At 36.4% G+C, this 20,478-nt stretch overlaps 1 protein-coding gene across 1 annotated transcript in view; it reads left to right on the top strand.

Annotated features, from left to right (window-relative positions):
• LOC140155614 (F-box-like/WD repeat-containing protein TBL1XR1) overlaps positions 1-20,478 on the top strand; it is a 68,273-nt gene that overhangs the window by 20,902 nt on the left and 26,893 nt on the right. Inside the window, 4 exon segments of the mRNA XM_072178527.1 lie at positions 4,768-4,912; positions 4,915-4,989; positions 7,224-7,345; positions 15,782-15,856. Coding sequence (XP_072034628.1) covers positions 4,768-4,912; positions 4,915-4,989; positions 7,224-7,345; positions 15,782-15,856 — 417 coding nt within the window.

The raw sequence follows: 20,478 nt of genomic DNA, 5'->3' as shown, positions 1-20,478 counted from the left end.
TTGCATGATAGGACTCAACTGTTCTGAGACTACATGTATTTTTGGTAAGGAAGTGATTATGATTAAGTGATTGTGATTATGCCTTTATTTACATTGTCATATTTATTTATTTGCTTTCCTGAAAATCGAGAAAGCAATGTAAAGTTCATAATCAGTACATAAATAGCAATGCAGATTTCCGATTTGGTATTATAGTAACTGTATGTTAGAAAGCGTGAATAAAATTCCACTTTAAACAGCATAAATAACAAGTACTTTTATTGGACACACTGTAGTTGTATGTACCACAGCCACTGTGCTATATTCAGCTACATACGCAGGTGTATTTAATGTGGGCCAATCTCTCCTGAGGACAGTCTCAACATCTGTTTCCAAAATATCAAACACCTTTGCAATGTTTATATAACACAAACATAGGTAAATGCCAACCCAAGATCTTTGGACTTTATTTAACCCTAAAACAATTATGGGTGCAATTGGTTGATGATAAGATGTGTTGTTTGCATGCATAATGAAACTTTTGTATGGATGTAAATCAAAATTTCAAAATGTTTCAAAATTATAATGTGTGGTCATCAAATTTTAAGTCTTGTCAGCGGTTTTAAGTACATGGCCAAGTATTGAATAAGTTCTAAAATGTTTATTTTGTACCAAAGATAACAGAAAAATGAAAATCCTTTGCAAATCTCCAAATCTCTATATTCAAGTCCATTGATTGTAGGCATTCAAGTATTACGATTAGGTTACACCTTACAATTTGAAATTTTAGAATTAGTTGGAACGTTTCTATGCAACAACTCATATAAGCAGACATAAGGGTGACGGCTGAAAGTATGCAAATTGTTAATGCCGCCACTGAACTGTAATCAAACAGTCGCATCAAGAAACATTCATGTTGCACTCATGAGAAGTCAGATAATGTCACTTTGGTATCTGGGCCAAGCTCTTCTCAGTCACGCAAAGTCATGAAAAATTAGACGTCAGTTCCAACTCGTTAGTGCCAATCGTGGAAACTGTGAAATGCTAAAGGGTCTGTTGCAATGCTGAATTGAATTATTTATAGTGGTACATTCTTAATGCTAAGGTAATACAAATGAATGGCTATATCATTGTGATTCTTTCTTTCTTCTTTACCATAGGGTGTGGGTATCTCATAAAAGTGAGTTTATGTGCTGGTTTGTATTGACTGATCAATATTGTTAATATTGATGAGGCATCTAAGATATTGATTGGCACATGATAGTGTGTGCTCCCCATTTATTATATGAAAAGAATAGGGTCACACCAGGGTCATGCGATCATAGATTAAATATACACAGATGGTACCTCAACAAAGTCCAGCATCTGTTCATGAAGTGGGCGCAACAAAAATACAGCATCTTCTATGCTCCAGTTAAAGCATAATTTTCATAACACAGTCTTGATGTCACCTAACACTAGGGGTGTGATTTTCGGGTAATTTTGTGCCCGGGCATTTTGATATCATTAATAGAGTATGACATGAAAACTATGCATCAATTTTCATATTAAAAACACAAAACAATGTGCAAAATTCAATTTTTTTTTTTCTTTTCTTTTTAAATTTCGGGTACCGGGCAGGGAATTTCCTGCCCGGGTAATAGGATTATCGGGCGGGACTCAAATACCCGGGACTCACTCACACCCTTACCTAACACTCACAGTGCATTAATTAGTAAGACAAGGCTATAGTCAATCAGCAGCCTGCATGAATATGTAAAAATTCTCATTTCATATCAAGTACACAAACTTTGCATGTTGGGGTACCATCTTTATGTAATTACATGTAATCTATGAATGTGATGCTTTGCTGCTTGTTCAGCAAATGAGCTGCCGAGGATGTGATTCAATTAACCAATCAGGACCCTGCTTCCATATTTACAAAGTGCATATGATTGATACATGGGTAAAAAAAGTGCATAAGAACTTTGATGAAGGAAAGGTGTAGTGATTTTAAGTACCGTAAGGTAAAGATTTAAAATAGGACAACAAAAAGGGTTCCATATAATTAGCAAAACCTAGATTCATAAATAGGTATATCTTGTGATTGTGTGCAGGACTAAGAAAACAGGATGTATTAGTTATTACAGTGGTTTTAACTAATCAGTAATGTGTAAATATAAATTAGGTAAATGTAATATATAATATATTTAATTGTATTGTTGTTTGTGTTTTTCACCTGTTCAGTATGTCAAGAGATTGTTACGTGCAAAATTAGTTGTTTCCTAGCTCTTAAGAATGCCATAGAATGATGCTCATAGCGTGAGAGAGAAAAATGCTGACTTATGTTGGTAATGTTTTGTTTAGTTATACTGTACCTAGGTTAGCCATAAGTGCACTTCCCACCCATTGTCAATACTAGTATGATCCACCAATCAGGAAATTATACAGCATTTTTGTGGAGAGTAGTACAATGGGTATGTCATGAGTGGCCACGATGATAGTTCTCATATGTGGATTGCTGCATCAGTTTTATGTGAATGGATGGTAAATTAACTCAGATCTAATCATTATAGAATCCATCTTTCTCTGTGTATATTGGTAACTTGAATTTCTGGTATTGCACTATTCGATGGTATGGCAAATGACCTTGATTGATTTGTTCCTGAATAATGGGAAATATGTGGTCATTTATAAACTATATTGTTTGTTTCATTTATTTATGGCCCAGATCAGTCATTGTGCGAAACTAGAATTTAACAGACCCACCCTCTTTGGTGACTTGGATCTTTTGAGTTGATGGCATGCTTTGCAATGAAGCATTAAGTCAGTCACAATCCTTTCACAAGGGATAATAATTATTCACTGTGTGTGCAACAACATTGAATTGGCATTTGAGTATTAGTTTTTGCCTGTTTGCACTCAGTTCTTTAAGTCAAGTTTAAATGGTAGGTACATGCATCATGCACATGTCAGCTCAAGGCATCTAATTATGTTGCCTATCCAATACCCAAGGCCCAATTTAGCAAGCCACAACAATGATACAAACACTGTGGCTTCTGAAATCCATCACTAGTCCCCTGAACACAGCATAACTTTATCCTAAATTTGAAACAGTGCCATTTTTGATGCATAAGTTGGACTCAAGGGAGTCTAAGGGTACGGCTGTCATTGATGTTTTTTGCCCACAATCTAATTTGTGCAAGTTAATTTTAACATGAGTTATAAAGAATGCTTCTACCTTTAATGGATCTGTCATGTACCATGCAAATCTATCCATTGTATAGGGACTATTTGGACTGAATCCCATATTAATAAAGACTGAATGAAAACACCATTCAAATCCACAAAAAACATAGTCTATATCTCTACATAAACACCCTCCACTTATACCAACTGTGTAGATACAATATTTGATATTATTTATAGAGTTCTATTGGTGCTCTCAGGAAATTATTCACAATGTACACATTATGTAGTAAGACCACAGAATTAGAGAAGGAGAACCGGGACTCCCTATACCGCCACGTACAATCGCGCGGTCAGCTATGGGGAGAAAATTGGGGGTATTCGGGTCCTTGCCGACGGTGCGCGGAGACGAACGAAAACAATTCTGCGTCTCATCTGAAGCGTCTTGGTCCTCGCGTGCAGGTCGCATCAAGTGCGTCTCGCAAATGTGCCCATCATCCATGTCGCGCTTGCATGACAACGAATGCCTCGAGCGCATTCCGAGGGAAACCGAATACCCCCAATTTTTGCTCCATGCCTGTATCAAGATGGCGGTCGAGTCCTGGTTCTCTGGTTTTAATTCTGTGAGTAAGACTCTGTATCTGAATGTGACATGGCATTTATGTGTACACTATTTTGATTTGTGTGAATGTGTCAATACTACAGGTACGGCGTTGACAGTGTGACTATGGTACGATCCCACATGAGATCATTATCAGCTATGTAACGCTATGAGTCATTCTATGTTCTTATGACAATTTTATTTTATGTGAAAATAACCATTTAGATCTGGGTAGTCTCAGGGAAATCGCTGAAAATAGTTGACTAATTTCACCAAGGCAACAAGGTGGTCATACCTGTTACTGCTTTTTTGGAAGATTTGCTTACAAAAAAGGACTTGAACATTTTGAGCAAATCCTTCTTTTTGACCATTTGTTTTATTTCCAATTTTAATATAGTTAATGCAAAGAAGAAGGTATTATATTTACCAAGACTTTTAATTGTACACATAAAAATACTTGCTGCCATGAAACAAACTGATCAAACGGGGTTCTAAAACGAGCTTTAAATCTTACGTTATGTACAAGATGTAGGTCAAATCTTTCATTTCGCCATTAGTTTTAGTTTCAGTTTTGATATAGAATATGCAAACAAGAAGGTATTATGTCTACTAAGACTTGTAACACATGGAACTATAATCAACCCTGTTACCACGCAAAACAATACTGGTTTGGTTCTTAATATGCTTGTATTATTAGGCTACTTTTAAATTCAAAGTGTTCACATTCAATCAGCTCTTATTCCTTTGATATAGACTTTGGGACAATTTGAAGCTCTTGTCTAGGTGCTGATTTAATCCAAGAGAAGTAGCAGGACATTCAAAAGAGTCCATTACATTACGTTTGGAATCAAAATTGATCCACACAAATTCATTTGATGAGAATCAACAGAAGAATATGGCTTTTTGAGATAAACGTTGCTTCTCAAAAAGACACGTTTAAAGAGAATCATTGATGAGAATTTATTTCAGAAGTATTATTACATAATTGTTCTCCCAATGTGCACTATTATGTATTCCAGTGTGATGGTTCTCTGCTAGCAACGGGTTCATACGACGGCTACGCCAGAATATGGTCGACGGAAGGCAGATTGGTCAGCACACTGGGTCAGCATAAGGGCCCGATATTTGCTCTGAAATGGAATAAGAAAGGCAACTACATTCTTAGTGCGGGGTGGACAAAACAACAATTATCTGGGATGCACAGTCAGGAGAGTGTAAACAACAATTCCCCTTCCATTCAGGTAAGGAGAAGGATGATATTTTTTCCCAGATCCTAGTTTGGGGTAACAATTGAGCTGCAATGGAAGAGAGAAGGAGCCATTTAGAAAGCAACAACTTTGAATTCTTAACTCTAATTTAAAGCCAGCATCAGATAAAATTAAAGTGAGAGTACCATACTAAGTATAATAAGTACATGTAAAATAAACAGATCTACTACTTTTAAAATAAGCTTATTTTACATTTGACAATTAAATTAAACATGCAAAAACAGGTTCTTAGACGAAACAAAGGGTTCAATAGTTTCAATTTCCTTTGCTCTTTCCTTAATAAGCAAAGAAATCAGCTTTAAGTCTGAATTCAAACATTTGACAGCAGTATAAGACAATTCAGCAATTGTACTGGAAGTGTAAAAATATTTGAACTGGATTTAGCCAGTAAGATCCGGTTAACAGCTTATCCTGTATTTAGTGTATGTGACCACAGGGCTTATTGTTGAGCTTACAAAAAAAACCGTTTTACTGCTGAACTACAAAATAAGTAGTTACATGAGATATACAGGGAAAAAATAAAATGTGAATTTGAACATTAAATGCCTACATGAATTCAATATGGTGGGTAAAGTTGTTGCAAATTGTCCTGGTGTTGTGATAATTATACAATCAAAATCTTGGCTAGAAGCTATTCTACACTTAGTGGCTTCACATGGCAGGCTGATTTGTGTGACTGACTATGGATGACAATTTCCTGATTTGTCATGTCCAGTTAGGCTTGCTGTAATAAATAGTTATCATAGAATAAACATACTAGACCTCTAGTCAGAAGCAATTACTGTATGGGGTAACTGGGACTAAGGTGAATGCTATTTTTAAGTGGTCTGTCATTACAAATTTGTGAAATGAAGGATATTAATTTATACTGGAGATGTATACATTGTGTGTCTGGACAAAGAGTCAGCACCTGGCTGGACGCTGGACACTATCGACCACAAGAGCCTCATCCCAATGGCATAGTCCAATAACCTCAATTTCATAATCATAGTGCAAAATTTGACCTCAAGTTGCAGAGTATGAGTTTTTGTACCCAAATCTTCAAAGGTCATTCAATGAATGTACAAATGTATTGGGGTTTAAGAACTGTTCCCCTGATAGACGAGCATGTTGTGGATCCTCGTGGGAGGGATGAATGGATCATATGCTTGCATGCAACTTGGACTTTGTCTGGTTGATGATGTTAACTGAAGAGAAAGTTTTACTCTGGGTGAATTAAAATTATATTGCTTCAAATGAATATGGAATATGAACTTACTTTGTGAAAATAACTTTTTGCAAAAGAATGCAATAATACAATGCAATAATACATTTTCAAAAAATTAATTTCAAAGTGACAAAGACAAACTGATTGAATGAATTAAAAGCAACAAAAAAACAACAACAAAAACAACCTGCTGCAAACGTTTCAATGTATAATGCATTGTGTCCACATTCATATTCCGAACTTAAAAATGATTTTGAAAGTAACTTGAGACCCTAAATCACTTACTTGACCCTCTAGGGCAAAATAGTTAAGATGGCAAGGATATTCTTGTTTCCCAAACATAACAATACCAAGCCTTATAATAGAAAGTTTGCCATATATACAGTGCCTTGCATATGTATCAAAGCGCTTTACATTTATTCCGCTGTTGTTAGAATATGTCGGCTGCTATACAATGCCTAAGGCATTCGCCACTTACATGGTTCTGCCATTATGCACTATGTGCAGGGAGAGCCTCGAATTGACAGCATACATGAATGGGAATTGAACCAGTCATATAACATTCCGTGTAAGGTTACGTAATTCTTCCATTCATGTATGCTGCCAGTTCAAGGCTCTCCCTGCACATAAAATGGAGGAACCATGCAAGTAGCGAATGCTCATACCTTTGGGTGGCGCAAAGTGGACAGTATTCATAACCACCCCATTTCACCCTGGGTAGAGAGAGGGATTAGAACTCGCAATCCTCCGATGAGGCAGTGCATGTACCTGCAACAATGTGCCCCCATTAAACCTCATCACTGGTCTCTTCTAACGTAACCTAATGAACCACAAAATGCTGTTTATTTACTTCGTACTGCCATATTATGATCATGTGTAGCATACAACCACACATCTGATCATTTCTAGCTGTAAGTTTTGATAATAATTTAGTGATTCAGTATGTTATTTGTTAAATAAATTCTTATATTTTACCCATTATTTTTCCCTTTGTCTACAGCACCAGCATTAGATGTGGACTGGCAGTCCAACCAGTGTTTTGCATCATGTTCAACAGATCAGTGTATCCATGTGTGTAAATTGGGCTCTGATAGGCCTATCAAGACATTCCAAGGCCATACAGTAAGTTATTTCATATGTTCAAAGCCTTTGCATCTGTAGGATACTTGTTCGTATCAGTAATAATCTTGCACTCAACTGATTTGTCATGTTCATGTTGTACAGCTGAAATAAGCCTGCAGTAACAAGAACTTATAAGATAACCTGTAGCTTCATCCATTCTATAACATTCTACAGGTAGCATGATCATATGTGATGTGATCAAACAAATTATGTCGAATATTGATTTTGAGATATCGTCAAACAAAGGAAATGTTTTTTTGAAACTCTTTAATTACTTGAACTGGTTGTTCAATTTCAGTAGGGTTTCTGTACAATGCAGCTTTGTAAATGCTTTTTACTAAGAACTTTTTGGATATGACCGACTTCAGACTGAATTTGCTTGAGTACACCACATAATATAGCTTCTCTGGTTTATAGATAGAAGATTATGAGGTCCGTATGCACACAGACCTGAGAGTATATGGTATGAACATATGAAAACATGGAGTGCATGGTTACTACCAGTTTATATGCATGTGTATATGTTGGCACTTGGTGAGTGGATTAGTTCCTGAGACATTTCAGCAGAAGATGAATACAAAAGCTCTTTTTTACCCAAGTATTATTTTAGCCCAAGTGTCATTGAACCAAATAATAGGTCATGGCAAATGTTTCATTTCCTGCAATAGTAGGCTAATTTGAGGTACAACCTTTGCCTCAGCAAATATATTTTCTTGTATGCACATGATCATTTAGTATCTTAGTTATTCTTGAATGAAACATGTCTTGGCATTCTAAAAAAAAATCTTGTGTGTTGTTTATATTTATATGTTTGTTTATTTTTGTGTTTTTTTGTGTGGGGTTGGAGTGTTTGGTGGGGGTGCATTGGTTCATTTCAATTTAAAAAGCTATGAAATCAGCAAAAACATCCGCATGTCGATCGAGTTTGCAGTATCTGAATCTAAGTGCCTACAGAAATGTAAGCATGGGTATCGATATGACGTACTGCACGTATGAGTCCAATTAGTAATTTGAATGACAGATTGACAGATCTGGGGATTCGCTTCAAACACCATGAAATGGCAAAAAAAAGAGGTAAAAAAAAATGAAAAGTCATAGTTAATGTAATGGTCCTGTGTAGGTAGATTCATATCAGTTGGAGTTCTGGCAGTATACTGTTTCGTGATATGCAACAAAGATACCTGTTTCCATACTCTGGCAATGCTGACATTCGCATATGCAGGCATGTTTTTTATATATTTCAGTTTTTAAACAAATTTAATTGTACGTTTGAATGAACAAACAGGAAAACTGATTACTTAAACGGGCCTATATCATGAAGGTTATTCAGAAAATTGCATGTGATTGCAGAATTTGTCTATACGAGCGGCTGTCGAAAGCATGGTAAATGGAAGTTTTTAACTATTGGTATTCTATTAACAAGATGGAAGTGGATCAAGTTGCAAATAAGCACCAGCTTGTTGAGATTTCAGAATTGCAAACTGCGAAGTTGAAGCACTGTAGCTGTTTTGAACTACTCAATATGGTGTACATTTGATATTATTTAAGCCTTTCCGAATTAACACCAGACTTTCCTGATTTTTGGGAAGGGCACTTAAACCCAACCTATAATGGAATCAACATCATATCTGCAAAACTACCACCAAAATATCTAACATCATGGTTCAAAATATCCCTCTCTATGTAGTCTTTCATCCAGTGCTGTTCTTAACTCGTATCTCCAGAACTGTTTTAAAAACCAACAGAGGGGGCTAGACTAGTGCCAAACACAGTGCTTATTTATTAACTGTACTGAATTCATATGACTAATAACAGTTCAGTTGGGTTTGAATTAGGCTAATCTAGATCAAATCCATAAACCCCCTATGGATGACATTCATAATCTTCCACACAGGGGGTGTGAATATGGGGTTACCTGAATGGGTGACTCCATTTGAAATGATGACTTCCATGGGGGTGTATTTATTTCAACTTCATTGCCCATTCCTAGTGTCATGGAAAATAAGCATGAGTATGAGGTTAGGAGTTGTTTGCACTTTGCATTTCACAATGGAATGTCATGTGGGACATTGTTGTTAATTGACAAGTACAAGGCAGAGCAAGTGAAAAACAGATGTCATCATATGAAGAAATCCAATCATTTTGATAAGTGATTATTATGAACAAGCATATTCAGCCCCAGACTGTACAAAGAGCCCCTCTATCATGATTCAGCTGAGGTCATGTTCTATTATGACAAATTGATGCATCTACAATACCGTAAAGATTCGCCTAATGGCGCACTTTGACTCCTTTTCTTTGAGGTAAATTTCATGTGCATATAGAGAGCTCCCTCCTCAGAAATCCCAACAAGAATTAAAGTTCTGTGCCCTTATTTGCTGGTGGGAATTTTACGGAAGGGCGCTTTTAGGTTGTGCCTAAAAATCCACTTATGACAAGGGAGCGCCATTAGGCGAACCTTTACGGTAAATGATACACAATCTGGTCCAGCCCGTAGACTGTCCCTTCTATAGTCTTTGTCCAACCACACCAAAGGAGCATGAAAATAAAGTCCTTACCATCATCAAGACTTCCAAGTTGCACTGTAACTAAGTGGGCTATATTTGCTAAAACCCATGCATCCCTAGTGTACGTAGTTACAAAGTTTCCAGCTTTTGCAGTGTCAGTAATCTTATGTACATTGCATTTGCTTTGTGCTCCTTATTTGAACCTGTATCTCAATTTTACAATTGCTGACAAACCTGGAAACAATTTTGAGGGTGTAATTTAGAATTCAATTGGAAGATGGACTGGTTAAATTGAGAACAATTTAGGAAAATAAAAATAGGTTTGTTTTATAGTTGTCCATTTGGTGTCACCCTAATTGAGCTAAGGAAATCTTGTACGGATACTCTTCCTGTATGAGCATTAAATGTATAGATTCATTTGACCAGCAAACAATAATTAGAAGTAGGCCGTTACATTGACCGCAACTGGATATTTCCATATATACACTTGTCCTTCCCCTTGACCAGCACCAATCACTTAGCAAGGTGCATTTGTACTTTTGATGGGTTAGTTAGTGAGCATGTGTGTCATCGTGTGTGAGTAGACCTATTTAATTTCATCTCCTCTGTATAACGTAGCATTCCCATAGGATCTGCTGATTCCTCTTTAGTTTGATTAGTAATAAATTTGACCCGACCTATCATGTTTTTAACCTGCATCCTGGATTTTATTTAAGTCCCAAACTGTTGCACTCTTATTTGTTTACAGCCCATTTGGATATTTTATCCCAAATTTATGTGCTGTCTCAGGTTTTTTTCCAGGAGTTTGAGGCCTTTTGACTGGTACTTTGTGGCATCTCTGTTGTCTTGTCCCTAAAGAAGACTAGATTTTGGACTGAGTTCAAAGCGTCCGCCTGGTGGCCTTCAGTTGATGCTCCGGGTCCTTCTTGAAGGATACTGTTGCTAATCCATCTTATTCCTTATGTAATGATTTCATCATTACAAATATTCACATTGACTTGAGTGTCAGATCAGGTCACTCACAGATGTCATCCAATTCTAGAGATGAGTGACAAGTGTAGCAGTGACCTGTGCAATATAAATAGAATTTAGATGATTTATCACAGAATAGAACCATATGAGTATTGCTCATTTGTATGAGAGCAAAATGGGGTAATCAAATTTAGTTTTTGGATGTCTGTTAGGGTTATTTTTAAGGTAAAGATGCAGGCTAGGAATGTAAGTGCAAGGGACAGGGGTTGTAGCTATAGGGGACAGTGGTGTGCGGTGGAGCCTACCACTCACTTCTGGGGCCTACTACTAGAAATTTCAATTTTTTAGCATACATTGTGCGATGTACGCCAGTGTGTGTGCTTTGTGAATCCGACCATGCCAACACACCTCTGATTGGTTAACATTTTAATTATTGTATCCAAAGTCGTGTGTGTGCGCTTTGTAGGTTGAAATATGCGATGCGATATACTATTGCAGTTGGATTGTGCACAGCTATTGAAAGCTGTGTTCATTCAATTGAAATTTCTAGTATAGTAAAGGTTAATTTCAGTGCTGGAGCCCACCGAACATACTTATTCCAAATTAATTTGCTACAACCCTTTTCTTTGGAATAACCGCTGACACCTTCAAGAAATTAGGGTTACGTTTTGAGGTTAGTGTTATGGTTATGGATTAGGGCCTAGAATTAAGAGATTGTGGTTTGGTTAGGATTATGATTAGGGGTTGGTGACCACTAGTATGAAGTTGCTCCAAAATATTCCAACCAACAACTTGAATTACCAACAACTCATATTAGTAACTTGACTGAGTAACACTTCCATCTGCTCTGCTTGATCTCATTAATTTTGAGGTTAACCAAATCATGATCGCTTGTTCATTTGCATCAGAAGATATGAAACATTTATTCGTTATGATTTACAATTTCCTTCCTGAATAAGAATTCTTAATCAGTTAATCACGAAGCAAAAGTACAGCATAGTAGTCTGTTTTACATTCCAATCATACCTTATTATTAGAAATTATTTATTTTATTTTCAAATTTCCTTCCTAAAAAGTGCATTGATTTATAATGTTGAGGTGAATCGGGTGGGTGTATCATGCGGATGACCTCACAACCTGTTCAACCACAGAAGCTAGCTGTGACAAGTATAGGATATTCCTTCAGCAAAACTAGACAGCAGGACAAGCTAAATGTATACGAGTGGATATTCATACGTAGTGGTAGATAAAATATTAGAAGAGTTTAACTTCAACACTACACTCCATGCTCGCTCTCGCAGGTTTTCTCCGGGATCTCCGGTTTCCTCCTGCTTTCAAAAAATCGGTGATTAGTTGTTTGGCTATCAAAAACTTCCTTCACCCAATGGAATTTGGGGAGCTGCATAGATAATTGGTGGATGTTACAATCTAAGTGCGGATAGGTTTACGCCAAGTTCGGCTGCAACCAGCCTAGTTGATGCGATCTGATTGTGATGATCCACCATGGCAGCGAAATTACAGCGCTTTGATCCCCCTAAGATCCGGAAAAGGCGCTATATAAAACACCGAAATTTATTTATTTATTATTTATTTACACTATTTTTCGCTCACCTGGAACGTTTTCACTAGATTGACTAGCGTCTTCAGCAGATGGTGATGCTATGATGATATCTTGTCTACAATCGTAGTCATTAAAAGTTGCCTGTCAGAGCTGAAAAAAATTATTTATCCCATGTTAACTAATGAGGCTCCTTCCGAAATAATCCTTTCTGAAATTCCTCTGTACCCAAGTGGACAAAACAAAGGTAGAAGGTGATTTGACTTTTTAACCACCTTAGATTGGAAGGCACATTTGACTGGCTTAAAAGAGTGAAGGCTAAAATTGTTATCTAAAACCACTTTTTCATATGCTAACAGTGTCAAATGGGGAAATATTGCTCTAAGCTAGCTGCTGGCCTATGGCACTTCAGGCTCAAAGACCTGACAGACAGCACTTGGCATATTTGCAGGACATCCATCAGATGAGCGAGATGGCAATGTAATGTGTCCGATAAGAATGCAGATGGGCAGCACCATTTCCTAACCTGGTATATAGTGCACACTTTTGAATGCTGATTGAATAAGATTCATGTTGTCTTACCTCAACCAAAGTTTTCCAATTGGGTGTGGGGCTTGTATGACACGAGATTCTGGAGTCACACACTCGCTGATGTTGAGCAATATATAGTGTACTAAACCTTGACATTACTTGATGTACGTGAGCAATTTAATTTGCTGGGAGTGTCTGGTTAATGTTGGGCTTACAAAATTGTGGAAAATCAATTAGGCTATGCAGAGCAGTCAACTTTGTCAGTTGGCAAAACCTTGATGGCAAAATGGCTTGTTTCACAATATTTGGGCTAGTGACCGGTATTAAAGTTTTGTTTTAGGCCTAGATTTTGAAGCATCAATTCCAGTCTTTAAATGAACAAATCATGTTATTTGTTTTAAGAAAATGAAATGAGAAAGTGGTAAATTAATTCAATTCCTCACATTTGTTCTCCAATGCTTTCAACAACTACCGGCAACTCCAGGATATATTAATTACAAATTTTTAACACAGCTGCACAGTCGTAAAAGTATTCCTTAAATATTGGATACTGCCAAGGTCAAGGTGATTGAAATAAATCACTAAACAAACTCTAAGTTGATTGCATCAGATCTGGATATGAGAAATTCTCAATGTAGAAGTATACATTCCTGAAGCTTTCATGAAGAGTCCCTTTAAAACATGGCGTTTTTTTGGCCAGACGCCGGGTTCGTTTTATTTATTCGCAAGACTTACTTCTTCTGCATAGGTTATGTAGCTAAATTTATCATCAGATCTTGGCACAGATCCATTACAATGGAGAGAATCATGCAAACTAGAACATGCAATGAAAGTTCACATTATTGGGCCGATTATACATGGTCGTAATCGTAATATCAGGTTAACGGTATTGAATAGATTCCAATTTGATGTCATATTGGTGATAGGACTATACTGTTTTTCTTAGAATAGGCCATGATTGTACATGTGACTTATAATTATGCTGCCACATGGGTAATCTCTGAAACGTGGATGAAGAATGAATCATGATGTATAACATTACATATGTTGTGATATCGTCAGGTGTTTTTGTGTGTTTTTATTGTCTCAATTCAAAAGGGCTTAATTGAAGTTAATTCTATGTTATGACTAGTGCTGTAATCGATTGTCGTAAGTATCGATAGTCGGAAAATACATAGACTTCCGACATGTCGAAACACTCAATGTCAGTATCGATACACAAACGACATGCTTAGATTATCTCAAATCAGGTCTCAAATTACCGCCAAATACTCAAATTACCGTCTCCCAATTCCACTTTCGCTTGTTTGATGCATGATCCATGTAGTTTTAGCTGTTAGGCTTCAATACACTTGTTGTTAACTTGTTTCTGGAACTTACTGATAATAAAATTGGTAAACTCAAATCCGTGTTTCAAACTGCGTGAGTATCGATAATAGTATCGACATGTCGGATGTTTGCCTCCCGACATATCGATACCCAGAAAGCTTATCGATTACAGCACTAGTTATGACTGTTTGATGTATGTTTCCTGTGAACTGAATTATGTGTTTAGATTTATGAGATTATTTATACCATTTAGATTTATGTGTGTAGATATTGATATATGATTAATTGCATGTGCATGCAGGGATGGAAGTTTTCAGGATCTATTCTCATTTCAAGGTCTTTTTTTGTATATTTCCTTCCCTGACATGTAGAAAAATCAGATTACCAGGATTTTGCACATTAATTCAGGAATTACCTGCTGGCAGTCACTTATACTTTTGCATGCATGACAATCTTCTGGCTCTATAAGTCTACTTTGTCCCAAATAAATGAAAAGGGAAACAACAACCAACAAGCCATCTTGCTTAAGCTGTTTTGCTATTGCCCCCATGTCTTGTATACTGCGCCAATAGAGTATCCTTACACTTGGAAAAATAATCACAATTTCAAAACAGAACAATATTGGGGTTAATTTGTTTTTTTAATAGATACACTATCTAATCCTGCACATTATGACACCACATCGAATCCAATGTGACCTCAAGAAGTAAAGTTACAAGCGATTGAATAGACGAAGGTCCAGTTTTAAAAGTGACAAACTGGCCTTTACAATGCGCAAAAAGATTCCCAACAAGCGAAACAAAGAGACAACACAGTTTCTTCAATGAAGCGTTATTTAAAGCAGTTTTTATTTCAGTTTTACTTCTCTGTACTTTTCATAACTTTCATTTTATTTGTCAGTTCTTTTGTTTCAGTTTTCTTTTGTTCCTTTTGTTTTAAATCAAAGCCAAACGCATAAATTAGCCACTCACCACTCTCAAACCAGATGTCTAATCTGTGGAGTTTTGAATAGGCTAGTTTGTCACTTTTAAAACTGGACCTTCGTCTAATCAAATGCTTGTAACTTTGCTTCTTGAAGTCACATTTGATTCAATGAGGTGTCATAATGTGCAGCATTATAGAGTGCATCTATTTAAAAAACAAATTTACTCCAATATTGTTCAGTTTGGAAATTGTGATTATTTATCCAAGTGTAAGGATACTTTATTGGCGCAGTATATTATGTAGTCACTTAAAATTGCTTGTTTCTGTACTTTTGTGTGATGCACTTTTGCTTTATTAGTCAACTCAATTCAAACATTGTTTCCATCAAATTTAAAATTGACATGTTGCGCCATCCAAATAACATGATAAATACAATTTGCAGACAACATAGACAAGACTAACATTTCATCACATACAAAACATGGCACCAATAAAAAACAGGAAACAAATGTATTGTATTTGTTGATTGGAAAAACCTGTGACTAATAGTTTCAAAATATTGAAAACATGATTCTCAATTCTTGTGTTTTTGTTTCTTTTTGTTTTTCTTCACAGAATGAAGTCAACGCTATTAAATGGGACCCAACAGGCGCAATGTTAGCATCATGTTCAGACGATATGACGTTAAAAGTAAGTGACAATGGGAAATTATGTAACAATCAAAACTGGTGCTGTCATCTTCTGTACATTTGATAATTCTCAGAATAACTCATAAATCACATTTTCTTTAAACAGGATTTGCCAGATATTGCAGAAATATCAAATGAGACAAATTTGGGTTGAAAAATTGGATACTAAGAGAACCTACTGAGCCGTTATTTACAGACAAAAACCTATCAAAATAAAACTATTGTGAGCACTTCCATTAAACTGTTACTAACTTATATAGCACCATTATGTAAGCATATCATGTATACGAAAGGAAAATAAACGAATGAACAGACACATTAATCTACTGGATAAAAATACTATAATTATACAAAATGACAGGTGGGGTAAATGTAAAAGAAATAACACATGGTGTGCTTCAAGAACAAGAAAATATAACCTCCCAGCTGCTACACATACTAAAATTAAAATGGGGGATACCCAAGAAACAACCAACTGGAGATCTGTGGTAGAATTAAGTTCATGATCTTAAACTATTGGGAATCAAAAGATAAAAAATTTTGAGGGCCTCCGTTTGATGAAATTTGACACTGCCCCTTTAAAGTAAAGTTATGTAAAGAAAGAGAGAAGACAGGATATGGTTGTTACAAATTCATATCACCCCTCCCTGTAAAATGTCATCATGCACTCATGCGTAGAGTCTCTCAGGGATCTGGTAGACGACCTGTTCAAACATGATAGTATGTAGAGCCTTGATAATGCTAGAAATGGTTCTTGATTCTTTCACTTGTGGTCAGGCTAGGCACACATAGTATGGTTGTTGAACAGAACCGGATTGGTTTTTGAACAGAACCGGATCTTAGGCCACGGTGTCAACATGCCATAGATCCTGACATTTCCTGAGTTGTGTTTAATGTAAGGAAATTGCCCTCTGGACTCCCTTCCTCTTTGCCTTCTGTCCTCTGACCACATTTTAATGAGAGGGTCTGTGTAAGGAGAAACTTTACATAACGTAGGACTTAACAAAGTGAAGCACAATGTAATGATTGTCTTCTAACATGTTAAGTATTATATATAACTAGATTTCGCGGTTCTCGGGTTGGGTGGTTCTCATAGGCCTATCTCTAATGACCTTTTAAACTACTATGATATAGGCCTGCGTCTCTTAGTGAGCAATATAATGGGCTATAATAGGCCTTACCTGATTCTGGTCCGATGAGATGCACCTCTAAATTAGTCACATGCACACTGTAATGCTTTCCGATACCCGCACTGCGCCCGTCGGTACTCCGCGCACACGCCCGTTGATACTCTGCGATAGCTCTCTGCGAGCATGCGATAGCGCTCTGCGAGCACGTGGACAGACGGACAAACTCTCTATAATTAGTATTAAGATAGGGGGAGGAAGGGGCCCAGAACAGTAATGCAAGCAATGTACAGTATGAAGTTTTACAAAGAATTACAAACTAATAGGCCAATAGTTAACTTCAGCTGTGTGGTATAAACTAATGGCACCTGTAATTTCTGCATTAATTTTGTACACCCAACAGTTTTTTGATTGGAAGTCTTTCAAACAATTTTTAAAATTTCATGACATAATAAGTTAGGTACAAATGGGAGTATTACACTAAAAGACACTTTAAAAGAATAAATTTTCAAAGGCAGGAGAAATAGAAATTGACTTATGCAGCAGAAATGTAACCTTTCTTGACTTGACAGTGTATGTACTAGTGTTGGAAATGTAATTGGTAACAAAGGATAGCTAAGAATAAGGATTAAATTAAAGCCCTAAATCCACTCACAGTAGTGATAGAAATGAAAAGAAATGAATGCACTTTATGTTTGAACTTATCAAGGAAATGTTCCTTTTGCCGAAGTGACACCCAGCGTCTGGTGAAGCAAGGGGCACATTTCCTGTCATGTCATTGCTATGTGGGAGCAATGGAGGGTTATAGCGTGGGTGGCCGTGGGTGAAAGTCCCATGTTGCTTGCAGCGTGTTCTAAACCAATTTATAATGTTTGTTCTGGATAAAATGAAAATGCACGCCCAGTGTTTCCTGTAATCCATAAGTTGTTTAATGTTGCATACAGCTTCCAAGCTGTGCCATTATGGGTATTTTTGTTAAGCAGCAAAGTTAATTATTTGAAAAAGTGTAGATGTTTTTGTAATGAAATATTTCCTTTGAAGTGGCACTGAAAGTGGACCAAGGTTTGGATGGCATTGAGGTAGGCATCATTTTCAGGAAATTTAAATCAATTAACTTTGGTTGTATGTATTCAGTAATAGGAGGGGTCAAGGATCCCTACTGTTAAATGTGCAAGGTGTATCAAAATATCAAAACTGTTGTTTTTGCATCCAAATGTATTTTGGGTTTAAAATACATTTGTGAGAGAGTTGTATGTTACTTTTTGTTGAACGTTTTTATAGTTTTGTGTATTTCAGTTGTTGCCTGTTTTGATGTCAAATTTCAAGAAAATTTGGCAAGCTAAAATAGATAATTAAACTTGGTTGAATTGGCTAAATTTTAAGGTTCTGCTGCATTTACCATTATAGTTGAGTGCATTTCTGATACTGCATAATTTCACAAGAGTATATTAATAGTAATAGGCCAGGGACGTTTCAATTGCCTAATGATATGGGGTCAGTCCATATCAAAACAGATTGAGTGTACACCCACCCTCTTGGATTTTGCTCTCCTTTGGCTCAGGGGTACCTTTCATGGACCCCTAGGTGAGGTCACAAGAAAAAATTCAAATTCAATTTCGCTTCGAATGGCAGGCCATCTAAGTTTGGCGACCTCGACCAAAATTGGGAATTTAAGGTGTCCAAATGACAAAGCGCTCTCTTTGAGAGGCATTTTCTTCTTAATTAAATCAGTTGTGACCCTCTTTTTGAATGTGGTCACTCACTGGCTGTGTCTGAAATGCCTAATGCCAAAAAAGATTGATTACGGAATTTCGTTGGGATTTCAGGGGGGACAAAATCAGCACTTCGTACTGTTCAATCAAATTATCTTTGATTTTGAAGGACCCATGATAATGTCACAGTGCACTTATAGGTCCTAATTATGTTCAGAATGGATTAACCATGTGCCAATGTCTATGAGCAATAATCAAAAAAGAGAAATTTCTAGACCCCTACAGAATTTTAGGCCCCTAAAGTGGTTCAGCCACAAATGGCGCTTAAAATCGGCAAATTTTGACACCTAATAACTTTAGGTGTACACCAGATATGAATTTCTAGTCTTTTGCATCTGAAAGAATGTAGTCTAATGTTACTAGGAACATAAGTTTTGTTTTGTATTTTTTGTGTTTTGATACTAAGTTGATGGTCCCAAAAATCCCAATTTTTGACTAATAATGTACAGGTTATGGGTACAAAATGTCAATTTCAACATACCCTTTTTTTTATTTTTTTTTCATTGTCTTATTTATCCTGTTATTACATAGTTAACAACGTCCGATTTTGGTGTCTAATTATGTTTTCTTGCATGAGAAATACATATTACGCAACTTGTAAATCCTGTACAAGGAACCAATGACCTCCTTATTACAATATGGACGCTTTTGGCAGACATATTGCAAAAGAGGGTCATCGGTTCCTTGTATAGTTTTTTAATTTGCTTAGTTGTATTTCTCATGCAAGAAAACATATATAATTAGACACCAAAATTACCAAAATCAGACGTTGATAACTATGGTCAGAATTCAAAAAGGTCGTTGACCTATGAACATTTTTCGTTTTAGCGCCCTCCTGAAAGGTCTGACACATAACAAACTATACATTTTTGGAATCCTCATGACCATACGAGTAATTTGATATATTACTTGACATAATTGGGAGCATTCTGAAAATTTGACCCCCATAACCTGTACTTTGCATGTGCATCGTTGCCAGGAAGTGCATTTTTGACCCCCTTAAAAAATCCATACAGAGGATTAAAAAGTAGCTTTTTCTTATTACTTGACTCAAGAGCAACTTGAAATATCAGGATAAATAATACAAATGGCTATAAAGTGATCAAAAAATAAAAAAATATCATACTAAAATTGGCATTTTGTACCGTATCCTGTATGCATGGTATATAGGCAAAAATGACTATTTTTGAAAGCGTCAACTTAATACTAAAACACAAAAAATACAAAACAAATCTTATGTTCCTAGTAATATTAAACTACATTCTTTCAGATGCAAAAGACTAGAAATTCATATCTGGTGTACACCTAAAGTTATTAGGGGTCTAAATTTGCCGATTTTAAGTGCCATTTGTGGCTGAACCACTTTAGGGGTGGCCTAAAATTCTGTAGGGGTCTAGAAATTTCTCTTTTTTTGAATTGCTCATAGACATTGGCATATGGTTAATCCATTCTGAACATAATTAGGACCTATAAGTGCACTGTGACATTATCATGGGTCCTTCAAAATCAAGATAATTTGATTGAACAGTACAAGTGCTGATTTTGACCCCTCTGAAATCCCAAATCGAAATTCAAATCTATCTTTTTTGGCATTAGGTATTTCAGACACAGCCAGTGAGTGACCACATTCAAAAAGAGGGTCACAACTGATTCAATTAAGAAAAAAGTGCCCCTCAAAGAGAGCACTTTGTCATTTGGACCCCTTAAATTCCCAATTTTGGTCG

This window comes from Amphiura filiformis, chromosome 6 (genome assembly GCF_039555335.1).
Source record: "Amphiura filiformis chromosome 6, Afil_fr2py, whole genome shotgun sequence".
NCBI classification, from domain to species: domain Eukaryota; kingdom Metazoa; phylum Echinodermata; class Ophiuroidea; order Amphilepidida; family Amphiuridae; genus Amphiura; species Amphiura filiformis.
Note: the sequence above shows the minus strand (reverse complement) of the source record. Positions and strands in the feature narration are given on the sequence as shown.